At 51.9% G+C, this 24785-nt stretch overlaps 1 protein-coding gene across 1 annotated transcript; it reads right to left on the bottom strand.

Annotated features, from left to right (window-relative positions):
- Positions 1 to 3669: 3669 nt before the first annotated feature.
- NOSIP (nitric oxide synthase interacting protein) lies at positions 3670 to 24781 on the bottom strand. The gene is made up of 9 exons (XM_003940361.4): positions 24693 to 24781; positions 9770 to 9840; positions 9105 to 9210; positions 7495 to 7576; positions 5709 to 5868; positions 5492 to 5610; positions 5164 to 5351; positions 4932 to 5040; positions 3670 to 4647 (listed from the first exon to the last, which is right to left on the bottom strand). Exons 2-9 carry the CDS (start codon positions 9837 to 9839, stop codon positions 4576 to 4578), a joined length of 906 nt encoding a protein of 301 aa, XP_003940410.1. The 5' UTR covers position 9840; positions 24693 to 24781; the 3' UTR covers positions 3670 to 4575.
- Positions 24782 to 24785: the final 4 nt, after the last annotated feature.

Raw genomic sequence — 24785 nt, 5'->3', positions numbered from 1 at the left:
TCTTTGCATGTCTTTGGGGTACCATCACAGGAGTGAGGCAGTGGAGTGCCAGTTAGGCACATTCGTTAGCGTTAGTAGATATTGCCAGTTTTTTCCCCAGGTGACCTGCCCACCAGCTTGGTAGACAAGTTCCCGTTTCTCAACATCCTGACCAACGCTTGTCAGAAGAACCTTTTGAACTGGCTTTGCTTTTAGTTCTTCCGTTGGTGACCTCCCCACTTCCAGATCAACAGATCAAATCCCCATGCTGTTAATAACACGCTGGGAGCCAGGCAGCCAGGTGGAGCTTCTACCTGATGTCAGATCTTCTGACATTTTAAAAGCTGAGATACAATTCACAGGCCATAAAATTTACCGTTGGCCAGGCCTGGTGGCACATGTCTGTAATCCCAGCTACTCGGGAGGCTGGGGCAGGAGAATCTCTTGAATCTGGGAGGCTGAGGTTGCAGTGAGCCGAGATTGCACCACTGCACTCCTGCCTGGTGACAGAGTGAGACTCCATCTCAAAAAAACAAAGCAAAATAAAGCCAGGTGTGCTAATGAGTGCCTGTAATCCCAGCCATTTGGGAGGCTGAGTCAGAAGAACCGCATGAACCTGGGAGGTAGAGGTTGCAGTCAGCTAGGAGATTGTGCCACTGCACTCCAGGCTGGGCAACAGAGCGAGACTCCATCTCAAAAAAAGAAACTGAAGGGCCGGGCATGGTGGCTCACGCCTGTAATCCCAGCATTTTGGGAGGCCAAGGCAGCAGGCAGATCACCTGAGGTCAGGAGTTCCAGACCAGCCTGACCAACATGGCAAAACCCCATCTCTATTAAAAATACAAAAATTAGCCGGGCATGGTGGTGCATGCCTATAGTTCCAGCTACTTGGCAAGAGGCTAAGGCGGGAGAATTGCTTGAACTCAGGAAGCGGAGGTTGCAGTGAGCCGACATTGTGCCATTGCACTCCAGCCTGGGCAACAAAAATGAAACTTCGTCTCAAAAAAAATAAATAAAAAATAATAAATGGAAATCTACTTTTTCACATGAACTCTCCTCCCAGCTCCTTTTTTACATTTCAAAACTTCACACAGTAAAATCCACTCCTTTTAGTGAATAGTTCTACTAATTCTGACAAACCAGGGTCACATAACCACCACAATCAAACTCCGAAGTGTTCCTTCTGCCCCCACCCCCCAGTCTCTCTCGCTACTCCCCACTTTGGGGTCAGTTCCTTCCCCTACCCTGGCAACCAAGGCTTTGTTTCTGGTTCCTGCAGTTTCGCCTGTGGGCTGGCAGAATAAATCTTCCTGTTTTTATTTTTTTATCTTTTTGAGACGAGGTCTCGCTCTGTACTACAGACTGGAGTGCAGTGGTGCTATCTCGGCTCACTGCAGCCTCCTCCTCCTGGATTCAACCAGTTCTCCCACCTCAGCCTCCCTCGTAGCTGGGACTACAGGGGTCCCCACACCTGGCTAATTTTTGTGTTTTTAGTAGAGACTGCGCCCGGGCCCCTGCTCATTTTTACATCTTTTTTTTTTTTTTTTTTTTTTGAGACGGAGTTTCGCTCTTGTTACCCAGGCTGGAGTGCAATGGCGCGATCTCGGCTCACCGCAACATCCACCTCCTGGGTTCAGGCAATTCTCCTGCCTCAGCCTCCTGAGTAGCTGGGATTACAGGCACACGCCACCATGCCCAGCTAATTTTTTGTATTTTTAGTAGAGATGGGGTTTCACCATGTTGGCCAGGATGGTCTCGATCTCTTGACCTCATGATCCACCCGCCTTGGCCTCCCAAAGTGCTGGGATTACAGGCTTGAGCCACCGCACCCGGCCCTCGTTTTTACATCTTTAGGAGTAACTGCAATTTTCTGGAAGCACTGTGTGTGAACCTCTCAAAGCTGGAGCCCTTGGTGAGCACGCCTGCCATCAGCACCACCACACCCAGGTCTTGCTCTGAACTTTAGACCAGTATCTAAGGAAGCTCTGCTCAACAAAGACAAGGTTTGTCTTACTTCCCGTCTCTTTCTTCTGCTATGATTGAAGCTGTGGTTCCGCTCTTGCTTCCTCTCCAAGTACCTTAGAAGCTTAAATGACAGAACATGGTGCAGTGACTCACGCCTGTAATCCCAGCACTTTGGGAGGCCAAAGCAGGTGGATCACTTGAGGTCAGGAGTTCAAGACCAGCCTAGCCAACATGGCGAAACCCGGTCTCTACTAGATACAAAAAAAAAAAAAAAAAAAAAAGAGCCAGGCATGGTGGCGCTGCTGTAGTCCCAGCTACTCAAGAGGCCGAGACAGGAGCTGAGCTCACGCCACGCCACTGTGCTCCAGCCTGGCAAGAGTGAGACTCCAACTCAAAACAAAGAAAAAAAAAGACTGGAGCCGGAGCTTGACCTCCCCCCTGCAAAGGGTCTGTGAACAGAGTGGGATTTAGGTTCCTTTGGGAAAACACAGTTGCAAGATTAGAAACCCTTCAAGTTGTTATCGGGGGTGAAGGGGATCTGTGCAACACGTGAACAAGATCGGGGTTCACAGAGGGCTGAGAGAACGCTGGAAGGACTTGGGTGGTTGAGGGGTTTGGGAAAGAGGACGAGGGCGTGGGATGCCGGAGGAAAGGGCATGACATGGAACTCTGGGTATGGACCGGTGGGGTGGGAGCTTGCAGAGGCGGACAGGCCAGTGGGCCTCGGGGGAGGGAGGGTCTGAAAGATGGGGGAAGTCCAGGACCGAGTCTGGGGGGCGTCCCAGAGGCAGCTGGCTCCTGGGTGAACCTGGCTCTGTCACTCCCTCGAGCACGTGTGACTTTGCTCAGGTTGTGCCGTCAGCCCCCGTGGCCTGTTCTGTGAAATGGATATGGGCATCCCTCCCACCGGGCTGTGGCGGGGACTCAAGGGGCCTGAAGATTGACAGGCCCAGGGGACGAGGGCTCTTGAAACGTCTGTAGCACCTTGGGCAGCTGCCAAAGACGCGGGGCTCAGGAATGGGGCATAAGCATTCTTAGGGACCAAGAGAATGTTCTCGAAGGACCTGGGGGAGCAAACACCAGGTTTTGGGGCTCCCCAGTGCGCAAGGATGACACAAACCACCATCCTGGCAAATCTGTTCCTGCAGCTGGATGTAGGAGCTGTGGCTCGGCCAGACAACAGTTAAGGGACACTTCCTGGCCCTTGGCCACATCCCAGTCCTTTGAATCCCACCTGGGTATTAGCTAAGAACACTGTTGGACCTGGCACGGTGGCTCCCACCTGTAACGCCAGCACTTTGGGAGGCTGAGGCACGTGGATCACTTGAGGTCAGGAGTTGAGACCAGCCTGGCCAACATGGCACAACCCTGTCTCTACTAAAAATACAAAAATTAGCCAGGTGTGGTGGCCACAGGTGGCCCCCGCTACTCGGGAGGCGGGGGCAGGAGAACTGCTTGAGCCTGGGAGTTGGAGGTTGCAGTGAGTCAGGATGACGCCACTGCACTCCAGCCTGGGCAACAGAGCAAGACTCTGTCTCAAAATAGAAGTGTCACAGCTCTTTGGGGGTCTGCAGTGAGCTGTGATTGCACCGCTGCACTGCAGCCTCTGGGGTGGAAAAGGATTGCTCTCCGAACAGGACGCCGTGTGTATCTCTGCCTCGCTTTGGTTGAAACCTCGTGTGTGCTCACACAGAGACCCGGAAGGACAAACCTAGGCAGCACCGCTCAGTGAGGCAGGCACGCGCGCTTTATTGTTTTGTCTCTGTGCTGTTTTTCACGCTGCCCAGCTGCTGCTTTTGTGATTCGATGGTCATTAAAAACAAAGGCGTTAAGGGCAGCCCTTACATTCCTAGTGAAGTCTGACGCCACCAGCTGGCGCCGGTTCCTGGTCTCCACTCTGCCCCGTCTCCCCCGCGTGTCGTCTGCTCCTTAAATCTGCAAACTGCGTTGCTGCCTCTGGGCCTTTGCACCTGCGGTTTCCTCTTCCTTTCGCCTTCAAGCAGTCACAGGTGCAGGGCGGTGCTCCTGACCGCCTTGCCCAGTCAGGGTGCGGTGTGCTTTCTCACAAAACTTCATTTCCTTTGCGGGTCGAATCACATGGCAGCCTGGAAGACACGCTCCTGGGCATTTTCTGTACTTCAAACTTGGCATAACTCCGGGAGCCCTAACAAAGGACTCTAGGGATGGATGGATGGATTGAGACAGAGCGTCGTTGGTTAACCAGGCTGGAGTGCAGATTCAAGAGATTCTCCTGCCTAACCCTCCCTAGTAGCTGAGATTACAGACACGCGCCACCACGCCCAGCTAATTTTTGTATTTTTAGTAGAGACGGTTTCACCATGTTACCCAGGCTTGTCTCGAACTCCTGACCTCAAGTGACCTACCAGCCTCGGCCTCTCAAAGTGCCTGGGATTATAGGCGTGAACCACGGAGCCCGGCTAGATTTTGTTCTTGACGTGAGACCACGTTCAATATGCTTAGCCGGCTCTTTCAAACTCCAGCGTATGCTGTCGGAGCGCTGGCTGCGCGGCCGGCTTCCTGGCCTGCCCTGTCCCCGGGGAGCCCATGCCGCGAATGAAGCCGCCACGTTTCTGCGCACCCAAGCTGGTTTATTTGGTCTCCCGTGCGCACTCAGGCCTGCATCACCGGCCGCGATTTCTCTGCTTGCAGCTTCACTCCGGAGCCCGCGAAGCCTGTACCGCCCTGGGGGAGGTAGAAAGAAGGGGGAGGTGGAGGCCGGCCCGGGGGTGACTGGCGGGGCTCCAGGAGGTGGTGGGGATCCCTAAGCGGGTTAAGGTGAAGCTGGTTGCTGGCTAAGGAGTAGGCGTTGGGGCAGGGGCGAGGCGACCGCAGGTGGAGCCTAGGAGGGCTGGAGGCAGGGGAGGGGCGGGGCCTTCGGAAAAGTCGGGAGGAGGCGGGGCCTAGGAGAGCAGGAGGAAGGGCGGGGCCTAGGAGAGCTCGGGCCAGGGGAGGGGTGGGGCCCTCACCCGCTGCAGCACGATGATGTCGCGGTCGGTGAGTTTGTCTCCACTCACAGGGTCCACCATGTCCTTCCGAATTAGCTTCTCCACGCATTCAAGGGTGACCACAGCCCCACTGCGGTGAGGGAGAGGGCGGGAGACTTCGATCACAGGCCTTACCGGGGGCCGACTGGCCCCGAGGCCAGCCCGCCCCACAGGTTCCTGGGTGGTCCCTTCCCTCCCCTCCCAGGTGACTCACGAGGGCCGCAGCACAGCGCAGGGGGTGGCGTTGCTCAGGCTGTCGCGGGTCACAGCGCACACGTAGCGCTCGCTGCGTGTAATGAGCCCCACGCGGTCCACCGAGCTGTCGAGCGGCGTGAAGTGCACGGGCGTCAGGTCCGACATGCGCAGGGGCTTCCCCGACATGGGGCAGGTGACCGTGCGGCACTGCAGGGGCAGAGAGAGGAGGACTCGGCAGGCAGGCTGGCGCAGGCGGAGGATGCACGGTCCCCGTGCGGGAGGGGAGGACGCTGCGGGGCCCTGGATCTCTGGCACAAGTGGGTGCGGGGGTTGCCGTGGGTGCTCACCGGCTTCTCCAGCTTGGTGGCCTTGGCTTCAGGCGTCAGCGACGGGATCCAGAAGCTGGGCAGCACTCTGTCCTTGTCCTTACTTGGGGGAACCACGCTGGGCCCGGGTTGGGCATCATCTGTGGGGGAAGGAAGGGACTCAGATGCCGCCCTGCCCCCACATGCCCAGCCCGCGGCTCCCTGCCCCCCACCCCACCGCAAGCCCACTCCGAGTCACCTGGGCTGGTGGCCGAGAGGGCCTTGGCTGTGAAAGGATTGAGGGGCCGGCTCACGATGGCCGATTCCTTCTCCAGGAAGCCCCGCACGTGATCCTGAGAGGCCGCTCGCTGAAGCTCCTTCTGCTCCTCCCGCCTAGCGCCGCGCTGCTTCTCATAGGCCTGCCGGGAGGGGAAAGTGGGCTGAGCATCTGCCCGTGGGGCTGCGTTTGGACCACCCTGAGGGGTTGCAAGGTATCTTCTTCCCATTTCACAGGTAGGTAAACAGGCCCACACAGGGGACACTGACGGAGGCGGTCAGAGGTGATGACTGTCTGGGCGGGTGTGAACCTTACTGTGCTGTACACCCAGAGTGCCAGGGCTCAAGGCCCATCTCTGTCATTTCTGTGGCCTGAGTGAGCACCATGACCTCTACAGGCCTGTTTCCTCATCTGTAAAACGGGCTAACAATAGCAACCTACGTGGGCTGCTCACTGAAGGGTTACACAGGATGAGTGTTTAAAGCACAGAGAGCCTCACCTGGCACTCAGCTGAGTGTTCAATGAATGCCACCTGCTGGCCAGTTAGGTTTATTATACAGTGCATGCCCCAGACCCCGTGTGGGACAGGGGAACTGCTGAGGAGGGACAAAGGAATGCGGAGGAGTCCACGTCTACCGCCGGGCAATGAGTGCGGACCTGAGGAGTGAAGCCATGTCCTGTGCTCAGCCTTGCCTGGCACACAGCAGGTGCCCAGTTGGTGCTGCGGTGCGAGACCACCCTGAGCCATGCAGCTGAGTGAGGAGGGGTGACGGTGACAGATGAGCAGGAGGGCCTCCAACATGGCCACCAGGTTGTGGGGGGACACAGGCACAGGGGGAGCCACTTGCTCCAGACAAAGAGCCCAACAAGGACGTGACCTGTAGAGGTCAGGGGGACAGACCCACTGTGCCTCAAACATGGCGGTAAACAGGGCCCCGCCTACCCATCAAATGGCTTTGCACATGGAAGGCCAGGCCAGACTCCCAGTAAACACCTTGAGAATGTTCACCTGTGTGCCCCTCCCAGCTGCCCTGCTGCAGCCTCTGATTTGGCCCTGTCAGCCCGTTTTACAGATGATGAAACAGATGATGAAATGAGGGGATGTCAATTCTTTAGCACATCTTTTTTTGTTGTTGTTTCTTTGAAAGGGAGTCTCACTCTTGTCGCGCGCGATCTTGGCTCACGGTAACCTCTGTCTCCTGGGCTCAAGCAATTCTCCTGCCTCAGCCTCCCAAGTAGCTGGGATTACAGGCATGCGCCACCACACCCAGCTAATTTTCATTTTTAGTAGAGACAGGGTTTCTCCCTGTTGGTCAGGCCGGTCTCAAACTCCCGACCTTAGGTGATTCACCCGCTTCAGCCTCCCAAAGTGCTGGGATGACAGGCGTGAGCCACGGCGCCGGCCCGTGTAGCTCATCTTTACTAAAAACCTAGGCCACAGGGTGGGAAGAACTGCAGTCTAGCGGGGAAGTGGGCATGTGCCAGTCAGCCACATGTAGAGTTACAGGTATGCCAAGTGCCAAGGGAAGAGGTGACTGGGGCAGATCCAAGGGACTGGCAAGAGCTCAGAGGAGGCAGCACCTGGGCTACACTCTGATGAGGAGGATTTAGGCAGGCGGGGAACAGCGCGCCAGGGAGAGGGAACAGCACGGGCAAAGGCCCAGAGGGAAAAAGGACCTGAGGGTGGAGGGCCCTGAATGGCTCTGCCTGTGAGCTCAGACTCCAAAGCTCCTGCCTGCCTGTGCCTCCCTCTCCCCATCTCCGTCACCTTCATCTGCCGGGCGATCTCCTTCTTCTGATGCAGAATGTACTCCAGGATGGCCTCACGCTCATACAGGTAGCCATCTGGGCTGCAAAGAAAGGGTGCAATGAGAAAGAAAGTGATCCTCCCGCCTCAGCCTCCCAACTTGCTGGGATTTTAGGCAGGAGCCACCACGATCAGCCCCAGGTTCAGTCATTTGCTGGAACTGACAGAACTCAGCAAAGCTGTTATGCTCATGGTGAAAGGATGTAGATTAAAATCAGCAAAGGAGGCCGGGTGTGGTGGCTCACGCCTGTAATCCCAGCACTTTAGGAGGCCAAGGCAGGTGGATCACAAGGTCAAGAGATCGAGACCAACCTGGTCAACATGGTGAAACCCCGTCTCTACTAAAAATACAAAAAATCAGCTGGGCATGGTGGTGCGTGCCTGTAATCCCAGCTACTCAGGAGGCTGAGGCAGGAGAATTGCCTGAACCCAGGAGGCGAAGGTTGCGGTGAGCCAAGATCACGCCATTGCACTCCAGCCTGGGTAACAAGAGCGAAACTCCGTCTCAAAAAAAAAAAAAAAAAAAAAAAAAAATCGGCAAAGGAAACAGGCGCATGGGGCAGAGTCTGGTAGAGACCCGATTTGAGCTTCCAGCTGTCTTCTCCCAATAGAGTTGCAGGGAAAGTGCTTCATTCTCCCAGCAACAATGTGAACCACATATTGCTGCAGCCAGGAGTTCGAGACCAGCCTGGGCAACAAAGCGAGAGCCCCTCGCTACAAAAAGCAAACAAAAAAAGCCAGGTGTGGTAGTGCACACCTGTGGTCCCAGCTAGTGGGGGGTGTGTGTGGGGGGGAGCCGTGGGGGTGTGCTGAGGTGGGAGGATCACCTGAGCCTGGCAGATCAGTGAGCCAAGATATCACCATTACACTCCAGCCTGGGCAACAAAGTGAGACTCTGTCTCCAAAAAAAAAAGAGGCTGAGGCAGGAGGATCAGGAGGTCAGGAATTTGAGAGACTAGCCTGACCAACACGGTGAAACCCTGTCTCTACTAAAAATACAAAAATTAGCCAGGTGTGTTGGTGGGCACCTGTAATCCTAGCTACTCAGGAGGCCGAGGCAGGAGAACTGCTTGAACCTGGCGGGTGGATGTTACAGTGAGCCGAGATCGCGACACTGCACTCCAGCCCGGGAGACAAAGCAAGACTCCGTCTCAAGAAAAAAAAAAAGGACCTAAAGGTGGCCTTGGGGGCCCCAATCATTAGTGTCTTCTATAAAATATACCACTAACTGAGCACATATTTAGCGCCTAGACTCAGCCCCTGTTAAGCCTTTGCACTACTATCAGAGGCAGGTCATGGGAAGTGCTCCCGAAGACCTTCTGTGGTGGCCTCAGCAATGCTCCAAGAGCCCTGCACCCCATTAGGAACATGTCCCTTTCCGTATGTTCACACTACGAGACAGACACTAGGATCATGCCCATGTCTTAGGTGAGAACATGGAGGCTCTGAGGATAAATTACTCCTCCAGGGTTCCCTGCCTGTGCTGGTGGCCAGACCCACACACACAGCCTCCTCCTGGTGGTTCCCTTGCCCTCCCCACCTGGATCCCCCCACCCCTGATCCCAGCTCACGTGACAACAGGATCGTGGCAGGGCTGCAGGGAGAGGCAGCAGCAGTCGAAGTCCTTCACAGCATCACGGCTCAGTCGAATGTTCTGGGTCCCATAGCCTGAGGCCGCTGGGGACAGAGATGGGCAGAGTGATAGAGGGGCAGAGCAACAGGAGACCTGCACCTCTCCAAAGCCCGGGAGAGACAACGCAGTGGTGGGGTGGGGGACACAGAGAGAAACAGGCAGTCAGGAGTCTGTGTGCTGGGGCCAGAGGCTGAACCCACGGGGAGGTGTCACCCTGGAGCGTAAATGAGAGGCAGACAGGCCTGGTCACTGAGTGGCAGCTCGGTGGAGGGGCTGACTGCTGACTCCCCTCCACTCTTCTGGCCGTTACCAAGCTCGAGTGCCTGTCCCTATTTGGGCCTCAGTTTCTTCCTCTGGAACATGGGGTAACAACACGGTCCTCCCTGACGCTCTGTTAGGAAGAGTGAGTTCATGCGCAGAAGGCAGGGAACAAAGCGCCAGGCCACATGGGGGCGCGGGATCACCCGGCTGTGGCTTACATGGTCAAGGCCATCCACGTATGTTGGGGGCAGGAGAGAGACAGGGACACAGAGGTAGCAAAACCTTGGCGCGAGGGGAAATGGTGACTCCGAGACACACCCGCACCCCGCCCCAGTCCCCCACCTGTGTCCTTCTTCTTCTCGTGGTAGGTGTAGACAGCCCCCGCGGTGCAGTTCTTGCCGTGCCGCGTCATCCTAGGGAGGAAGGGACAGTTGCAAGATTGTGGTGACCTGAGGCAGGCAGCACAGGGAAGACCTCTACAGCCCCCGGAGCTCATCTGCCTCCTCGATGGGACAGCGGAGACGGGGTGAGGTGGAGAAGAGGGAAGGCATGTGGTCGCCAGGCCTCCTCCAGGGAGTCCCCCTTCAAGACTCACCTAGACTCATTTAGATACTAAAATAGCACCTTTAACCACAAAACTCTTTGAAGGTAAGAGGGCAGGAGACCAGGATTCCAATTCTAGCCGCTACTTCATAGCGGGGGTGGTGGCTGTGCCATTTAATGGAGAAGCGGGGGGAAAAAAGACGCCAAGGGGGCCTCTGTTGATGAATCCACTGCACCTTCCCTTCCCCTCCCATATCTGCAGGCTCGATTGTGGCCAAGGAGTGGACAAGCCCAGTGACTGGCTCAAGACCGGGCACTTAGCCCAGCTTGAACCATTCAGTGTTTGCCAGTCCACTAGCGACTGGATACAGTGGCTGTGATTGCATCTCAGATCAGCCAATCAGACAGCAGGTCAGTGTAGAGCTCTGTGCCTAGGGGAAGAGCTACCTCTACTCCCACTGCAGGTAAAGGAGGAAGAGAAAGCCCCTGAACACTGGAGCTCAATTCAAAAAATAAAACTTTTTTATTCTGTAAGTTTTCAAACACATTCAAAACCAGAATAGTATAAGGAACCCCTATGTACCCATATCCTGGGGTCCAGCAGCTGTCAACATTCTGCCACCCTACTTTGATACCTCTCTGGTCATCATTCCCCACAAGTGAGTGCAACCCTGCCTTTTAAATGACTTTATTGAGACACAATTCACACGCCGTAAAATTCACACTATTAAAGTGGTTTTAGGCTGGGTGCGGTGGCTTACCTGTAATCTCAGCACTTTGGGAGGCAGAGGCAGGGGGATCACTTGAGGTCAGGAGTTTGAGACCAGCCTGGCCAACATGGTAAAACCTGGTCTTGGCCGGGCACGGTGGCTCAAGCCTGTAATCCCAGCACTTTGGGAGGCCGAGGCGGGTGGATCACAAGGTCGAGAGATCGAGACCATCCTGGTCAACATGGTGAAACCCCGTCTCTACTAAAAATACAAAAAACTAGCTGGGCATGGTGGCGCGTGCCTGTAATCCCAGCTACTTAGGAAGCTGAGGCAGGAGAATTGCCTGAGCCCAGGAGGCGGAGGTTGCGGTGAGCCGAGATCGCGCCATGGCACTCCAGCCTGGGTAACAAGAGCGAAACTCCGTCTCAAAAATAAAAAAATAAAAAAATAAAAAATTAAAAAACCTGGTCTTTACTAAAAATACAAAAATTACCTGGGTGTGGTGGCACCTGCCTGTAATCCCAGCTACTAGGGAGGCCGAGGCACCGAGAATTGCTTGAGCCCAGGAGGCAGAGGTTGCGGTGAGCTGAGATCATGCCACTGCACTCCAGCCTGGGAGACAGAGCAAGACTGTCTCAAAATAAATAAATAAAGTGTTTTCAGTGTATTTACAATTCTAATTCCAGAACATTTTCATCACCCCCATAAGAAAGCGGCTCATTAGCAATTCTTTCTCCAACCCCAGCCCAGGGCGACCACTCAGCTATTTTGTCTCTGTCTAGACTTAACCACTCGGAACATTTTCTATAAGTTGAATCATACAATATTTGTCCTTTTAGGTTGCCTATTTTATTTTTTTATTTTTATTTTTATTTTTATTTTTATTTTTTTTGAGACGGAGTTTCGCTCTTGTTACCCAGGCTGGAGTGCAATGGCGCGATCTCGGCTCACCGCAACCTCCGCCTCCTGGATTCAGGCAATTCTCCTGCCTCAGCCTCCCGAGTAGCTGGGATTACAGGCACACGCCACCAGGCCCAGCTAATTTTTTTTGCACCTTTAGTAGAGACGGGGTTTCACCATGTTGACCAGGATGGTCTCGATCTCTCGACCTCGTGATCCACCCGCCTCGGCCTCCCAAAGTGCTGGGATTACAGGCTTGAGCCACCGCACCCGGCCTTTTATTTTTTTTGAGACAAGATCTTGCTCTGTTGCCCAGGCTGGAGTGCAGTGGTATGATCACAGGTCACTACAGCCCTGACCTCTCAAGCTCGAAGGGATCCTCTCCTCTCAGCCTTGACTAGCTGGTATTACAGGTGCTCGCCAGGATGCCTGGCTACTGTTTGTACTTTTATGTCTGGCAGCTTTAATTAAGCATGCTTTCAACTTTAATCCGCTTTGTGGAATGAGGCAGCTTTTTTTTTTTTTTTTTTTTTAAAGAGACGGAGTCTTGCTCTGTCACCCAGGCTGGAGTACAGTGGTGCGATCTCAGCTCACTACAACCTCCACCTCCCGGGTTCAAGCCATTCTCCTGCCTCAGGCCAAAGCAGGCAGATCACTTGAGGTCAGGAGTTTGAGACCAGCCTGGCCAACATGGTAAAACCCTGTCTCTACTAAAAATACAAAAAATTAGGCGGGCATGGTAGTGAGCACCTGGAATCCCAGCTACTGGGGAGGCAGAGGCATGAGAACTACTTGAACCTGGGAGGTAGAGGTTGTAGTGAGCCAAGATTGTACCACTGCACGCACTCCAGCCTGGGTGACAGAATGAGACTCCATCTCAAAAACAAAACAAAATACTTCACTGAGATACCTCCCCACAGCCACCACAAGCGTTGCAATTAGACAGAGGGGTGTAGGCGCGGACATGGAGCTCCTGGAACCCTCGTGCACTGCTGGGGGAAGTGCGGACCAGCACAGCCACTTTGGAAAACAATTGTCAGTATCTAGTAAGTCAGGCATATGCCAGTCCTATGAGCCAGCAGTTCTCCCACGTATACACCTAACAGAAGGGCAGACACATACATTGCCCTGTTCACAATGGCTTATAAACTGGAAACCACCCCAATGCCTGTCAGCACAGAGTAGAGAAAGAAACTGGGCCATAGCCACATAATGGAAACACTTAGCAATGAGCGACCACAGCCTACCACCGTATTCATAGTATAACTGAACGTCACAGACACCATTCGGGCAAGAGACACCAGACCTACAAAAGGAAGCTTGCTGTATGATCCCATCCATGTGAAGTTCAAAAACGCGTAATGTAATTATGGCATTACATGTCATGTGTGTCTGCGTGTAGAGGCTCACTTCTGTGATACAAGCACTTGTGGAGGCCAAGGCAGGAGGATCACTTGAGCCCAGGAGTTTGAGACCAGCTTGGGCAACACAGCGAAACCTTATCTCTACAAAAAATAGAAAAATTAGCTGGGCATGGTGGTGCATGCCTGTAGTCACAGCTACTTGCGAGTCTGAGGTGGACCACCTGAGCCCATGATTGGGCCATTGCACTCCAGTCTGGGAGTCAGAGTGAGACCCTGTCTCAGAAAAAAAAAAAAAAGGTGCCTTTGGGAGGCGGAAGGTGGGGTGACTGGGAGGGGCACAGGCAGCCTCTGAGGCTGGGAATGTTTCTTGATCTGGGTACTGGTTACGTGGGTGCGTTTGCTCTGAAACTCACTGGGTTAGACAGTTGTGCTTTCTGTACTTCTCTGTACATGTTTTTTTTTTTTTTTTTTTTTTTTTTTGAGACGGAGTTTCGCTCTTGTTACCCAGGCGGGAGTGCAATGGCGCGATCTCGGCTCACCGCAACCTCCGCCTCCTGGGTTCAAGCAATTCTCCTGCCTCAGCCTCCTGAGTAGCTGGGATTACAGGCACGCACCACCATGCCCAGCTAATTTTTTGTATTTTTAGTAGAGACGGGGTTTCACCGTGTTGACCAGGATGGTCTCGATCTCTTGACCTCGTGATCCACCCACCTCGGCCTCCCAAAGTGCTGGGATTACAGGCTTGAGCCACCGCGCCCGGCCCTCTGTACATGTTTTATAAAAACAAATTGGCTGGGCACTATGGTGCATGCCTGTAATCTCAGCACTTTGGGAGTCCAAAGCTGGCAGATCACTTGAGCTCAGGAGTTCAAGACCAGCCTGGGCAAGATAGTGAGACCCCTGTCTCCACACATACAAAAAAAATACATAAATGAGCTGGGTATAGTGGTGCACACCTGTAATCCCAGCTACTCAGGAGGCTGAGGCAAGAGGATGGCTTGAGCCTGGGAGGTCAAAGCTGCAGTGAGCCAAGATGGAGCCACTGCCCTCCAGTCTAAGCAATAGAGTGAGACCCTGTCTCAAAAGAAAAAAGAGAGAGAGAGAAAGAAAGAAAGGAGGGAGGGAGGAAGAAGGAGAGAGAGAGGGAAGGAGGGAAGGAAGGAAGGAAAATAAAGCAAAAAAGAAATGAAGGCCAGGCACGGTGGCTCATGCCTGTAATCCTAGCACTTTGGGAGGCCAAGGTGGGCAGATCACAAGGTCAGGAGTTCCAGACCAGCCTGACCAACATGGTGAAACCCTGTCTCTACTAAAAATACAAAAATTAGCCTGGTGTGGTGATGCGTGCCTGCAATCCCAGCTACTCAGGAGGCTAAGGCAGGAGAACTGTTTGGACCTGGGAAGCAGAGGTTGCAGTGAGCTGAGATCGCCCCACTGCACTCCAGCCTGGCAACAGAGCGAGACTCCGTCTCAAAAAAGAAAAAAAAAAAATAATGGTGAGGAAACCCCAGCCCTTCTTAGCAATCATTTCCCATCAGTCCGGCAGATATGTCCTCGGTCTGTATGTTGCTACAGATTCACCCCTGCATGGACGCAAGCCTTGGATTTGATGCCTGTGACAGGCATGCATGCTGAACATTGGATACCAACCTGCTTTGTCATGTGGACAAGGATGTCACCACAGTTCCCCGGGGGTTAGAGGAAGAAAGAGAGAGAAAAAAAGAGGGAGGGAGGAGGAAGGAGGGAGGGACGGAAGTAAGTCAAATCCTTGTCCGTTATGACAACAAAGCACCTTGGTACCCAATGTCCAGCATGTGTGCAAGGATGTTTTTCAGATAATTTTTTTCTTTCTTTCTTTTAAGACAGGGTCTCACTCTGCCACCCAGGCTGAGTGCAGTGGTACAGTCAGAGCTCACTGCAGCCTCAAACTCCTGGGCTCAAGTGATCTTCCCACCATAGCCTCCCAAGTAGCTGGGAATGCAGGCATGCACCACCATGCCCAGCTAATTTTTTACCCAGACGGAGTCCTGCTGTGTTGTCCAGGTTGGTTTTGAACTCCCGGACTCAAGGGTTCCTCCTGCTTTGGCCTCCCAAAGTGCTAGGATGACAGGTGTGAGCCGCTGCACACAACCCTGCTTTTAAGATAAATTTTAAAAGTGGAATCACTGGCTCAAAGGGTATGTGCATTTAAAACATGGCTAGAGGCTGGGCTGAGTGCAGTGGTGTTTACCCCTAATCCAGGCGTCCCCAAACTACGGCCCGCGGGCTGCATGCGGCCCCCTGAGGCCATTTATCCGGCCCCCCGCCGTACTTCAGGAAGGGGCACCTCATTCATTGGTGGTCAGTGAGAGGAGCACGTATGTGGCAGCCCTCCGACAGTCTGAGGGACAGTGAACTGGCCCCCTGTGTAAAAAGTTTGGGGACGCCTGCCCTAATCCATCACAACCAGTTACAGATTTGTTACTTCTCCACTTCCACTGCTTCACTTGACCAGCCTTTAAAAAAATTTTTTTTTTTGGCCGGGCGCAGTGGCTCACACCTGTAATCCTAGCACTTTGGGAGGCCGAGGTGGGTGGATCACCTGATGTCAGGATTTCAAGACCAGCCTGGCCAACATGGTGAAACCCCATCTTAAAAAAAAAAAATTTTTTTTTTGAGACGGAGTCTTGCTCTGTTGCCCAAGCTGGAGTACAATGGCATGATTTCAGCTCACTACAACCTCACCTCCCAGGTTGAAGCAATTCTCCTGACTCGGCCTCCTGAGTAGCTGGGATTACAGGCATGTACCACCACACCCGGCTAATTTTTTTGTACTTTTTTTTTTTTTTTTTTTTTTAGTACAGATGAAGTTTCACCATGTTGGCCAGGCTGGTCTCGAACTCCTGACCTCAGGTGATCCGCCTGCCTCGGCCTCCCAAAGTGCTGGGATTACAGACACGAGCCACCGCGCCAGGCCAACAACTAGCATCTAAAATGGTCAGTTCTACTATAATGCATGCGTTCACAGAAATCACAGCAATAGGCAAAGCCCTGCAGTCAAAACCACAGGGTTTACTGAGACAACAGGATGGTGTCAGAGTCCTATAAACTTTATCAGTGATGCTTAAAGAAAGAGACTAGAACAAAATACAAAAGGAGAGGACAGTTTCACACGGGTGAAGTGGTTAAGACATACCAACATACTCCAAAAAAGATGGCATGTGACCTTGACAAAGACTTGAAGTTTGTTGTGGCAATGGGTGTGGGGTGGAGGGAGCACCGTGTGAATTACTGTGATGTGGTGGAAGGAGGGTTATCTGAGATCTGATGGAAAGTCCTAGTACCAGATGTGGATGGGTGTGGCTCTAACGCCCGGGGAACTGTGGTGATATTATTTGTTAGGAGTGCCGCGCGTATGTGTGCTTTGTGTATTCCTACACACACACTTACAGCAGAGTGCAGTTTCCTGGATTCACCTTGGATGTGTGTAAGCAAATATGAAATTGGCGTTATGCTCAAATTGTGCCCTAATATATCAATTGCATTGCGATAAATTCACATTTTCAAATAAGCGTTATAACAGAACTGATGGTACACGAAACTCCAGCAAATCAAGAAGAAAGTAGCAGCCACTCCAATAGAAAGATGAGTAAAAGAGGGTGGGTGCCGTAGCTCATGCCTGTAATCTCAACCCTTTGCGAGGCCAAGGCAGGAACATTGCTTAAGGCTGGGAGTTCAAGACCAGCCTAAGCAATATAGCTAGACGCCATCTCTACAAATAAAAAAAAATTTTTTTGAGATGGAGACTCGCTCTGTCGCCAGGCTGGAGTGCAGTGGTGCAATCTTGGCTCACTGCAACCTCCGCCTCCCAGGTTCAAGCAGTTCTCCTGCCTCAGCCTTGGTGGCTCATGTCTGTAATCCTGTCACTTTGGGAGCCCAAGACAGGCGGATCGCCTGAGCTCAGAAGATGGACACCAGCTTGGGCAACATGGCAAAACCCCATTTCTACAAAAACTACAGAACTTACTTAGCCAGGTGTGGTGGCACATGCCTATAGTCCCAGCTATTCAGGAGGCTGAGGTTAGAGGATTGCCTGAGCCTGAGGAGGTTGAGGCTGCAGTGAGTTGAGATTGTTCCACTGCCCTAGAGACTGGGTGACAAAATTACTTAATAAGCAAAAGCTATGAAGAGGCAGAAGAAAGCCGGGCGCGGTGGCTCAAGCCTGTAATCCCAGCACTTTGGGAGGCCGAGGCGGGTGGATCATGAGGTCAAGAGATCGAAATCATCCTGGTCAACATGGTGAAACCCCGTCTCTACTAAAAATACAAAAAATTAGCTGGGCATGGTGGCGCGTGCCTGTAATCCCAGCTACTCAGGAGGCTGAGGCAGGAGAATTGCCTGAACCCAGGAGGCGGAGGTTGCGGTGAGCAGAGATAGCGCCATTGCACTCCAGCCTGGGTAACAAGAGCGAAATTCCATCTCAAAAAAAAAAAAAAAAAAAAAAGGAGAGGCAGAAGAAACTCAAAAGCCCAACACACATATGGAGAGATGCTGAAATGAAATATTCTAATGAAATCTACAGTAATAGTTTATACCTATCAACAGGCTAGCCAGACAAATTTTGAAAGATGGGTAAGATCAAAGCTTGGTGGCCCTATGGGGATCACAGGAACTGTTAGACAATGACACTGGGGACGTGGACAGTGTCAGCTACCCTGGAACACAGGCTGGCAGTACTTTGGCAAGGAGGTGTATATAGGTGTACGTGATTCTGCACTGGGGTACATGTGCCCCAAAGTCATTCCCAGAGAGATCTGCTTGGAGCATGGGCCAGGATTTTCACAGTGGTGTTATTTATCCTAGAGAAGACTCAAAGGCTGCTGAATGTACTAAAACGTGGTGACTGACAGCCCTCAGATGCAACAGACTAGCATCATGTGAGGATCTTTAAATCATAATGCTTGAGGCCGGGCGCGGTGGCTCAAGCCTGTAATCCCAGCACTTTGGGAGGCCGAGGCGGGTGGATCACGAGGTCAAGAGATCGAGACCATCCTGGTCAACATGGTGAAACCCTGTCTCTACTAAAAATACAAAAAATTAGCTGGGTATGGTGGGACATGCCTGTAATCCCAGCTACTCAGGGGGCTGAGGCAGGAGAATTGCTTGAACCCAGGAGGCGGAGGTTGTGGTGAGCCAAGATCGTGCCATTGCACTCCAGCCTGGGTAACAAGAGTGAAACTCCGTCTCAAAAAAAAAAAAAAAAAAAAAAAAATCATAATGCTTGAGACCTCAATACCATGTAGGCACAGGAAATCTACAGGTGCATACAATGATACATTTTAAAGAACACTTGGGCTGGGCGCTGTGGCTCATGCCTGTAATTCCAGCACTTCGGGAAGCCCAGGCAGGCAGATCACAAGGTCAAGAGATCGAGACCATCCTGGCCAACATGGTAAAACCCCACCTGGTACTAAAAATACAAAAATTAGCTGAGCGTGGTGGCGCGAGGCTGTAGTCCCAGTTACTCGGGAGGCTGAGGCAGGAGAATTGCCTGAACCTGGGAGGCTGAGGTTGCAGGGAGCCAAGATCACGCCACTGCACTCCAGCCTGGAGACAGAGCAAGACTCCCATTTCAAACAAACAAACAAACAAACCAAAGAACACTTGCCGGCTGGGCACCGTGGCTCACGCCTGAGGTAAGCTGATCACCTGAGGTCAGGAGTTTGAGACCAGCCTGGCCGACATGGTGAAACCCTGTCTCTACCAAAAGTACAAAAATTGGCCAGGCATGGTGGTGTGCACCTGTTATCCCAGCTACATGGGAGGCTGAGGCACAAGAATCGCTTGAACCCAGGTTGCAGTGAGCCAAGATTCTACCAATGCACTCCAGCCTGGGTGATAAAGAGACTTGTCTCAAAAAATAAACAGGTAAATAAAAAGAGCACTTGCAGACAAAAGGCTCCACATTACACATATTAGTTGCATTCAGGAACCGTTGTCTTCTGCTCTCAAGTAGGATCCAGAAGTTGGCACGGGGAGCACAACCAAGGGTCCCACCTCTGTGAACGGCAACTTCATCTCTATCGCCCCCTTCTGGTTGCTTTGAAAAACTTGCCTTTCCCATTTACAACTTGAAACACACAAACCTCTGGGAGCTACGGAGCTCTCTCTCCCTCTGCTGGCGTTTTCTCAGAAGCCACTCTTTGGGTTTTAAGTATATTTACACAGAATCAGTGCAAAGCCTTTACAGGTTAGATGCGTTTTGACAAATGTATATACCCTTGTGATCACGACCCTGTGGAGATACAGAACCTTCCTACAGCTCCCTCATGCCCCTTCTCGATCAATGTGCCCCTCGAGGCCACCAGGGCTGCTGGCAGAAGGGGACCTTGATCAAACTTCACCCAGGCTCCCTTCTACCCGCCAGGCTCCTCCTCCGACTTGCCCTGACCCACAAGCTTCTCAGTGAGCATCCAGCACCTGCTGCCTCCCCTCGCTCACCTGCCACCCGCTCCCCAGCCCCCCCAACTGCCACTCATGAAGGTCATGTTGACCTTTTCATGGACACATTCACCACTCTATTCTTAGTTGTCAACTGCCTTGACCCTCTGCGGTATTTGGCTCCAGGCACCTCTGCTTTCCCAGAGATGAGTTTGCTTGCTTTTGTGGCCAAGAACTGAGGTTTCTATATAGATAAGGACATTTTCCCTCCAAAATGAGAGAAACAGCTCTAGTGGGAGCATTTAAAACTTTTTTTTTTTTTTTGAGACGGAGTTCTGCTCTTGTTGCCCTGGCTAGAGTGTGATGGCGTGATCTTGGCTCACCACAACCTCCACCTCCTGGATCCAAGCGATTCTCCTGCCTGAGCCTCCCGAGTAGCTGGGATGACAGGCATGCGCAACCACACCTGGCTAATTTTGTATTTTTAGTAGAGACAGGGTTTCTCCATGTTTGTCAGGCTGGTCTTGAACTCCTGACCTCAGGTGATCCACCCACCTAGGCCTCTAAAAGTGCTAGGATTACAGGCATAAGCCACCGTACCCAGCCTAAAATTGAATTGATTTTTCTAGAGACAGGGTCTCGCTCTGTCTCCCAGGCTGGAGTGCAGTGGTGACATCACGGCTCACTGCAGCCTTTACCTCCTGGGCTCAAGTGATCCTCCCACTTCAGCCTCCCCAATAGCTAAGCTAATTTAATTTAATTTTTTTGTAGAGATGAGGGCTCGCTATGTTGCCCAGGCTGGTAAACCCCTGACCTGAAGTGATCCTCATGCCTCAGCCTTCCAAACTACTGGGATTAAAGGCGTGACCCACTGGGTCACAGGCTAAGGGAGCAATTTTTTACTTTGCTGGGTGATAATAATAATCCCGAGGCTATTTTTTATATTTTTAGTAGAAACAGGGTTTCACCATATTGGCCAGGCTGGTCTCGAATGCCTGACCTCAGGTGATCTACCTGCCTCGGCCTCCCAAAGTGCTGGGACTACAAGCATGAGCCACGGTACCCAGCCTCCTCCTTTTATAAGGACACCAATCAATCCATCGGATTAGGGCCCCGCCCATTCACCTTAATTATTTCCATAAAGGCTCTACCGCCAAATATAATCACACTGGGGCCATACGAATCTGGGCCCATACGAACCTGGGGCCATAATGCTCCCTGAAGTTTGGATGAATTTCGCCACCCCTGAAATCGGACACTTAGGCAGTATACAACAATGAAGGGACCAGCTCTGAAGTAGTCACCCAACAGCTGAACTGAAATTTAATCAAGCCTTTACATTAAATTTCCGGACTCCATAGGCGGGAATAACAAAAAAGGGCCAGAGAGTAACTGTTTTCAACTTTGCAGGCCAAACAGCCCCTGTAAATACTCCACCCGGCCCCTGGAGCATAAAAGCAGCCACAGACACACAAATAGGCATGGCTGTGTTCCAATTAAACTGTATTTATAGACTGTGACACAGAATCACATATAATTGTCATAGGTCACCAAGTTCATTCTTTTGATTTTTACCAGTTATGTAAAAATGTTAAAAGCCATTCTTGCGGGGCGCGGTGGCTCAGGCCTGTAATCCCAGCACTTTGGGAGGCCGAGGCGGGTGGATCACGAGGTCAAGAGATCGAGACCATCCTGGTCAACATGGTGAAACCCCGTCTCTACTAAAAATACAAAAAAAAAGGCCGGGCACGGTGGCTCAAGCCTGTAATCCCAGCACTTTGGGAGGCCGAGGCGGGTGGATCACAAGGTCGAGAGATCGAGACCAACCTGGTCAACATGGTGAAACCCCGTCTCTACTAAAAATACAAAAAATTAGCTGGGCATGGTGGCGCGTGCCTATAATCCCAGCTACTCAGGAGGCTGAGGCAGGAGAATTGCCTGAACCCAGGAGGCGGAGGTTGCGGTGAGCCGAGATCGCGCCATTGCACTCCAGCCTGGGTAACAAGAGCGAAACTCCGTCTCAAAAAAAAAAAAAAAAAAAAAAAATACAAAAAAAAATTAGCTGGGCATGGTGGCGCGTGCCTGTAATCCCAGCTACTCAGGAGGCTGAGGCAGGAGAATTGCCTGAACCCAGGAGGCGGAGGTTGCGGTGAGCCGAGATCGAGCCATTGCACTCCAGCCTGGGTACCAAGAGCGAAACTCCGTCTTGAAAAAAAAAAAAGCCATTCTTAGTTTGTAGGCTGAACAAAAACAGGTAGCAGTTAAAAAGTCAGATAGCTTGGTCGGGTGCTTGGGCTCTTACCTACATGTAATTCCAGCACTTTGGGAGGCTAAGGCAGGCAGATCACAAGGTCAGGAGTTCAAGACCAGACTGACCAACATGGAGAGCCCCCATCTCTACTAAAAATACAAAATTAGCTGAGTGTGGTGGCACATGCCTGTAATTCCAGCTACTTGGGAGGCTGAGGCAGGAGAATCGCTTGAACCCGGGAGGTAGACGTTGCAGTGAGCCGAGATCCCACCACTGCACTCCAGCCTCAGCAACAAGAGCAAAACTCCATCTCAAAAACAAAACAAACAAACAAAAAAAGTGGAAACAACACAAAGGTACCTCAACTGAAGAACAGATAAGCAAAATAAGTATATCCTGGGCAAAGGAACATTATTCAGCCATGAATAATGTTCAGCGAATAAAGTGGCTGGCTGGTGCTGATGACTCACACCTGTAATTCTAGTACTCTGGGAGGCCAAGGCAGGAGGATCACTTGAGCCCAGGAGGTTGAGGCTGTAGTGAGCCATGATCAAACCACTGCACTCCAGCCTGGGCAACACAGGGAGGCCCAGTCTCAAAGAAAATAAAGGCCAGGCGCAGTGGTTCATGTCTGTAATCCCAGCAGTTTGGGAGGCCAAGGCAGGTGGATCACCTGAGGTCAGGACTTCAAGGTCAGGAGTTGGAGAACAGCCTCGTCTCTAACTCCTGACCTCAGGCGATCCACCTGCCTCCACCTCCCCAAGTGCTGGGATTACAGGTGTAAGCCACTGCTCCTGGCCAATGCTGATTTTTAAAACAGGTAGCTGGCAGGATTTGGGTTTGGTGGCAGAATGTAGTTAGCTGATCCCTGGCATGAAGAAACAAGTAAAATGAGGCCAGGTTCAATGGCTCAAATCCGTAATCTTTGCACAACACTTTGGGAGGCCAAGGCAGGAGGATCATTTAAGCCCAGGAGTTTGAGACCAGTTTGGGTAATATAGCAAGACCTTATCTCTATTTTTAAATAGTTAAAAACAAAGAGACAGAAACAAGTAAAATAAGACCACAAAAAAAGCAAACAGACAAATTCAGATGGTGGGATGATCAACAGAACTAGACTCAAGTTTCTTCACTGAATTAATTTCACCAAGAAAAAAACAAACTGGAGTGGAAGGGGGAACAGTTCTTTTTTCTTGAGATAGAGTCTCACTCTGTAGCCCAGGCTGGAGTGCAGTGACGCGATCTCGGTTTACTGCAACCTCTGCCTCCCGGGTCCCAGTTCAAGCAGTTCTCCTACCTCAGCCTCCCAAGTAGCTGGGATTACAGGCATGCACCACCACACCCAGCTCATTTTGAACTTTTAGTAGGGACGGGGTTTCTCCATTTTGGTCAGGCTGGTCTCGAACTCCTGACCTCAGGTAAGCCACCCGCCTTGGCCTCCCAAAGTGCTGTGATTATAGGCATGAGCCACCACGCCTAGCTTAACTTAGAAATTTAATCAAATTTAATTTAATCAATTAAATTTAATCAAATTTAATCAAGAAATTTAATCACCCGGCCTGTTTTAATCTCTTTTAAGTTAAAAAATAAAAATACAGCCAGGCGCAGTAGCTCAAGCCTGTAATCCCAGCACTTTGGGAGGCCGAAGTGGTGGATCATGAGGTCAAGAGATCGAGACCATCCTGGTCAACATGGTGAAACCCCGTCTCTACCAAAAATACAAAAAAAAGGCCGGGCGCGGTGGCTCAAGCTTGTAATCCCAGCACTTTGGGAGGCCGAGGCGGGTGGATCACGAGGTCGAGAGATCGAGACCATCCTGGTCAACATGGTGAAATCCCGTCTCTACTAAAAATACGAAAAATTAGCTGGACATGGTGGCGCGTGCCTGTAATCCCAGCTACTCAGGAGGCTGAGGCAGGAGAATTGCCTGAACCCAGGAGGCGGAGGTTGCGGTGAGCCGAGATCGCACCATTGCACTCCAGCCTGGGTAACAAGAGTGAAACTCCGTCTCAAAAATAAATAAATAAATAAATAAAATAAAATAAAATAAAAATAAAAATAAACCAGGTGCGGTGGCTCACATCTGTAATCCCAGCACTTTGGGAGGCCGAGGCGGGTGGATCAGGAGGTCAGGAGATTGAGACCATCCTGGCTAACATGGTGAAACCCCGTCTCTACTAAAAAATACAAAAATTAGCTGGGCGTGGTGGTGTGCACGTGTAGTCCCAGCTTCTCGGGAGGCTGAGGCAGGAGAATCACTTGAACCAGGGAGGCAGAACCAGGTGCAGTGAACCGAGATCGTGCCACTGCACTCCAGCCTAGGCGACAGAGCGAGATTCCCTCTCCAAAAAAAAAAAAAAAAAAAAACAGCAAGTATGGCCAAAATAATAATTGGTAGATTTGGGTGACAGGAATTCCTATTTCTTCTCTCACTTTCATGTAAGTTTGAACATCTTCATAAGAAAACATCATTACCATCCAACTGCCTCAAGGCCCCCTCAAGCCCCAAGTTCACAGAATTAGCAGCACAATCAGAATGTGAATCTATGACTGCCGGACCCCGAAGCTCCACGCAGGAAAACGTGAAGCCCTGTACCCACCCCGAGAGGGAAGGGGCTGTCAGGTGAAAAGAAGGTGGCGATGGACAACTGGACAATCTAGTATCGCCCGCCGTCCCACCACAGTCCGGGAAACTGAGACCAGAAAAGGAGTTCTCTTCCCTGAAGTCCCACTCCTGAGACCCCCAGCAATCCCAGTCCACTCCTTCCCTTGGGACCGCCAGCAAATAGCCATCTACAGCGGAACTGTAACTCTCGGGAGAACTGGCCGATGCTAGCTACCACTTAGCTGAGTTTATAGTGAGAGTGAGGGAGAGGGAGAACTGACCGATGGACGGTTGGCCCCCCTCCAGGAGAGTCTAGTTCAGCTTCAAACTTGGGGCGCTCGTACGGCTCTGTTAATAATGATCGACAGGGAGTCAGGAATCCAAAATCTTGCCCAGGTCTCCCTCAAGACCCGAGACCTCTAGCCCGCAGGAAAGCGATCCCAGCAACACTCTTCCTACACCGTCTCGAACTCACCTCAAGAACGACTCTCAGTTCCTTGGTCGCTTCTTCAACTGTGCGCGGACACCGGAAAGGAGCGCCGGTGTTACCCGCTCCGCTCCGCCCGCT

Source organism: Saimiri boliviensis, chromosome 14, assembly GCF_048565385.1.
Source record: "Saimiri boliviensis isolate mSaiBol1 chromosome 14, mSaiBol1.pri, whole genome shotgun sequence".
Classification (NCBI taxonomy): domain Eukaryota; kingdom Metazoa; phylum Chordata; class Mammalia; order Primates; family Cebidae; genus Saimiri; species Saimiri boliviensis.
The sequence above is the reverse complement of the archived record's forward strand: the minus strand, read 5'-3'. Positions and strand labels throughout refer to the sequence as shown.

What these genes read in the sequence shown, in the direction of transcription:
- NOSIP (XM_003940361.4), bottom strand. Translation starts at nt 9,839, where the DNA reads ATGACGCGGCACGGCAAGAACTGCACCGCGGGGGCTGTCTACACCTAC. An exon ending in AGATCGCCCGGCAGATGAAG is followed by an intron (nt 5,869 to 7,494) that starts GTGACGGAGATG and finishes CCCTCCCGGCAG; the next exon opens with GCCTATGAGAAGCAGCGCGG. An exon ending in CCTCTCGGCCACCAGCCCAG is followed by an intron (nt 5,611 to 5,708) that starts GTGACTCGGAGT and finishes CTTCCCCCACAG; the next exon opens with ATGATGCCCAACCCGGGCCC.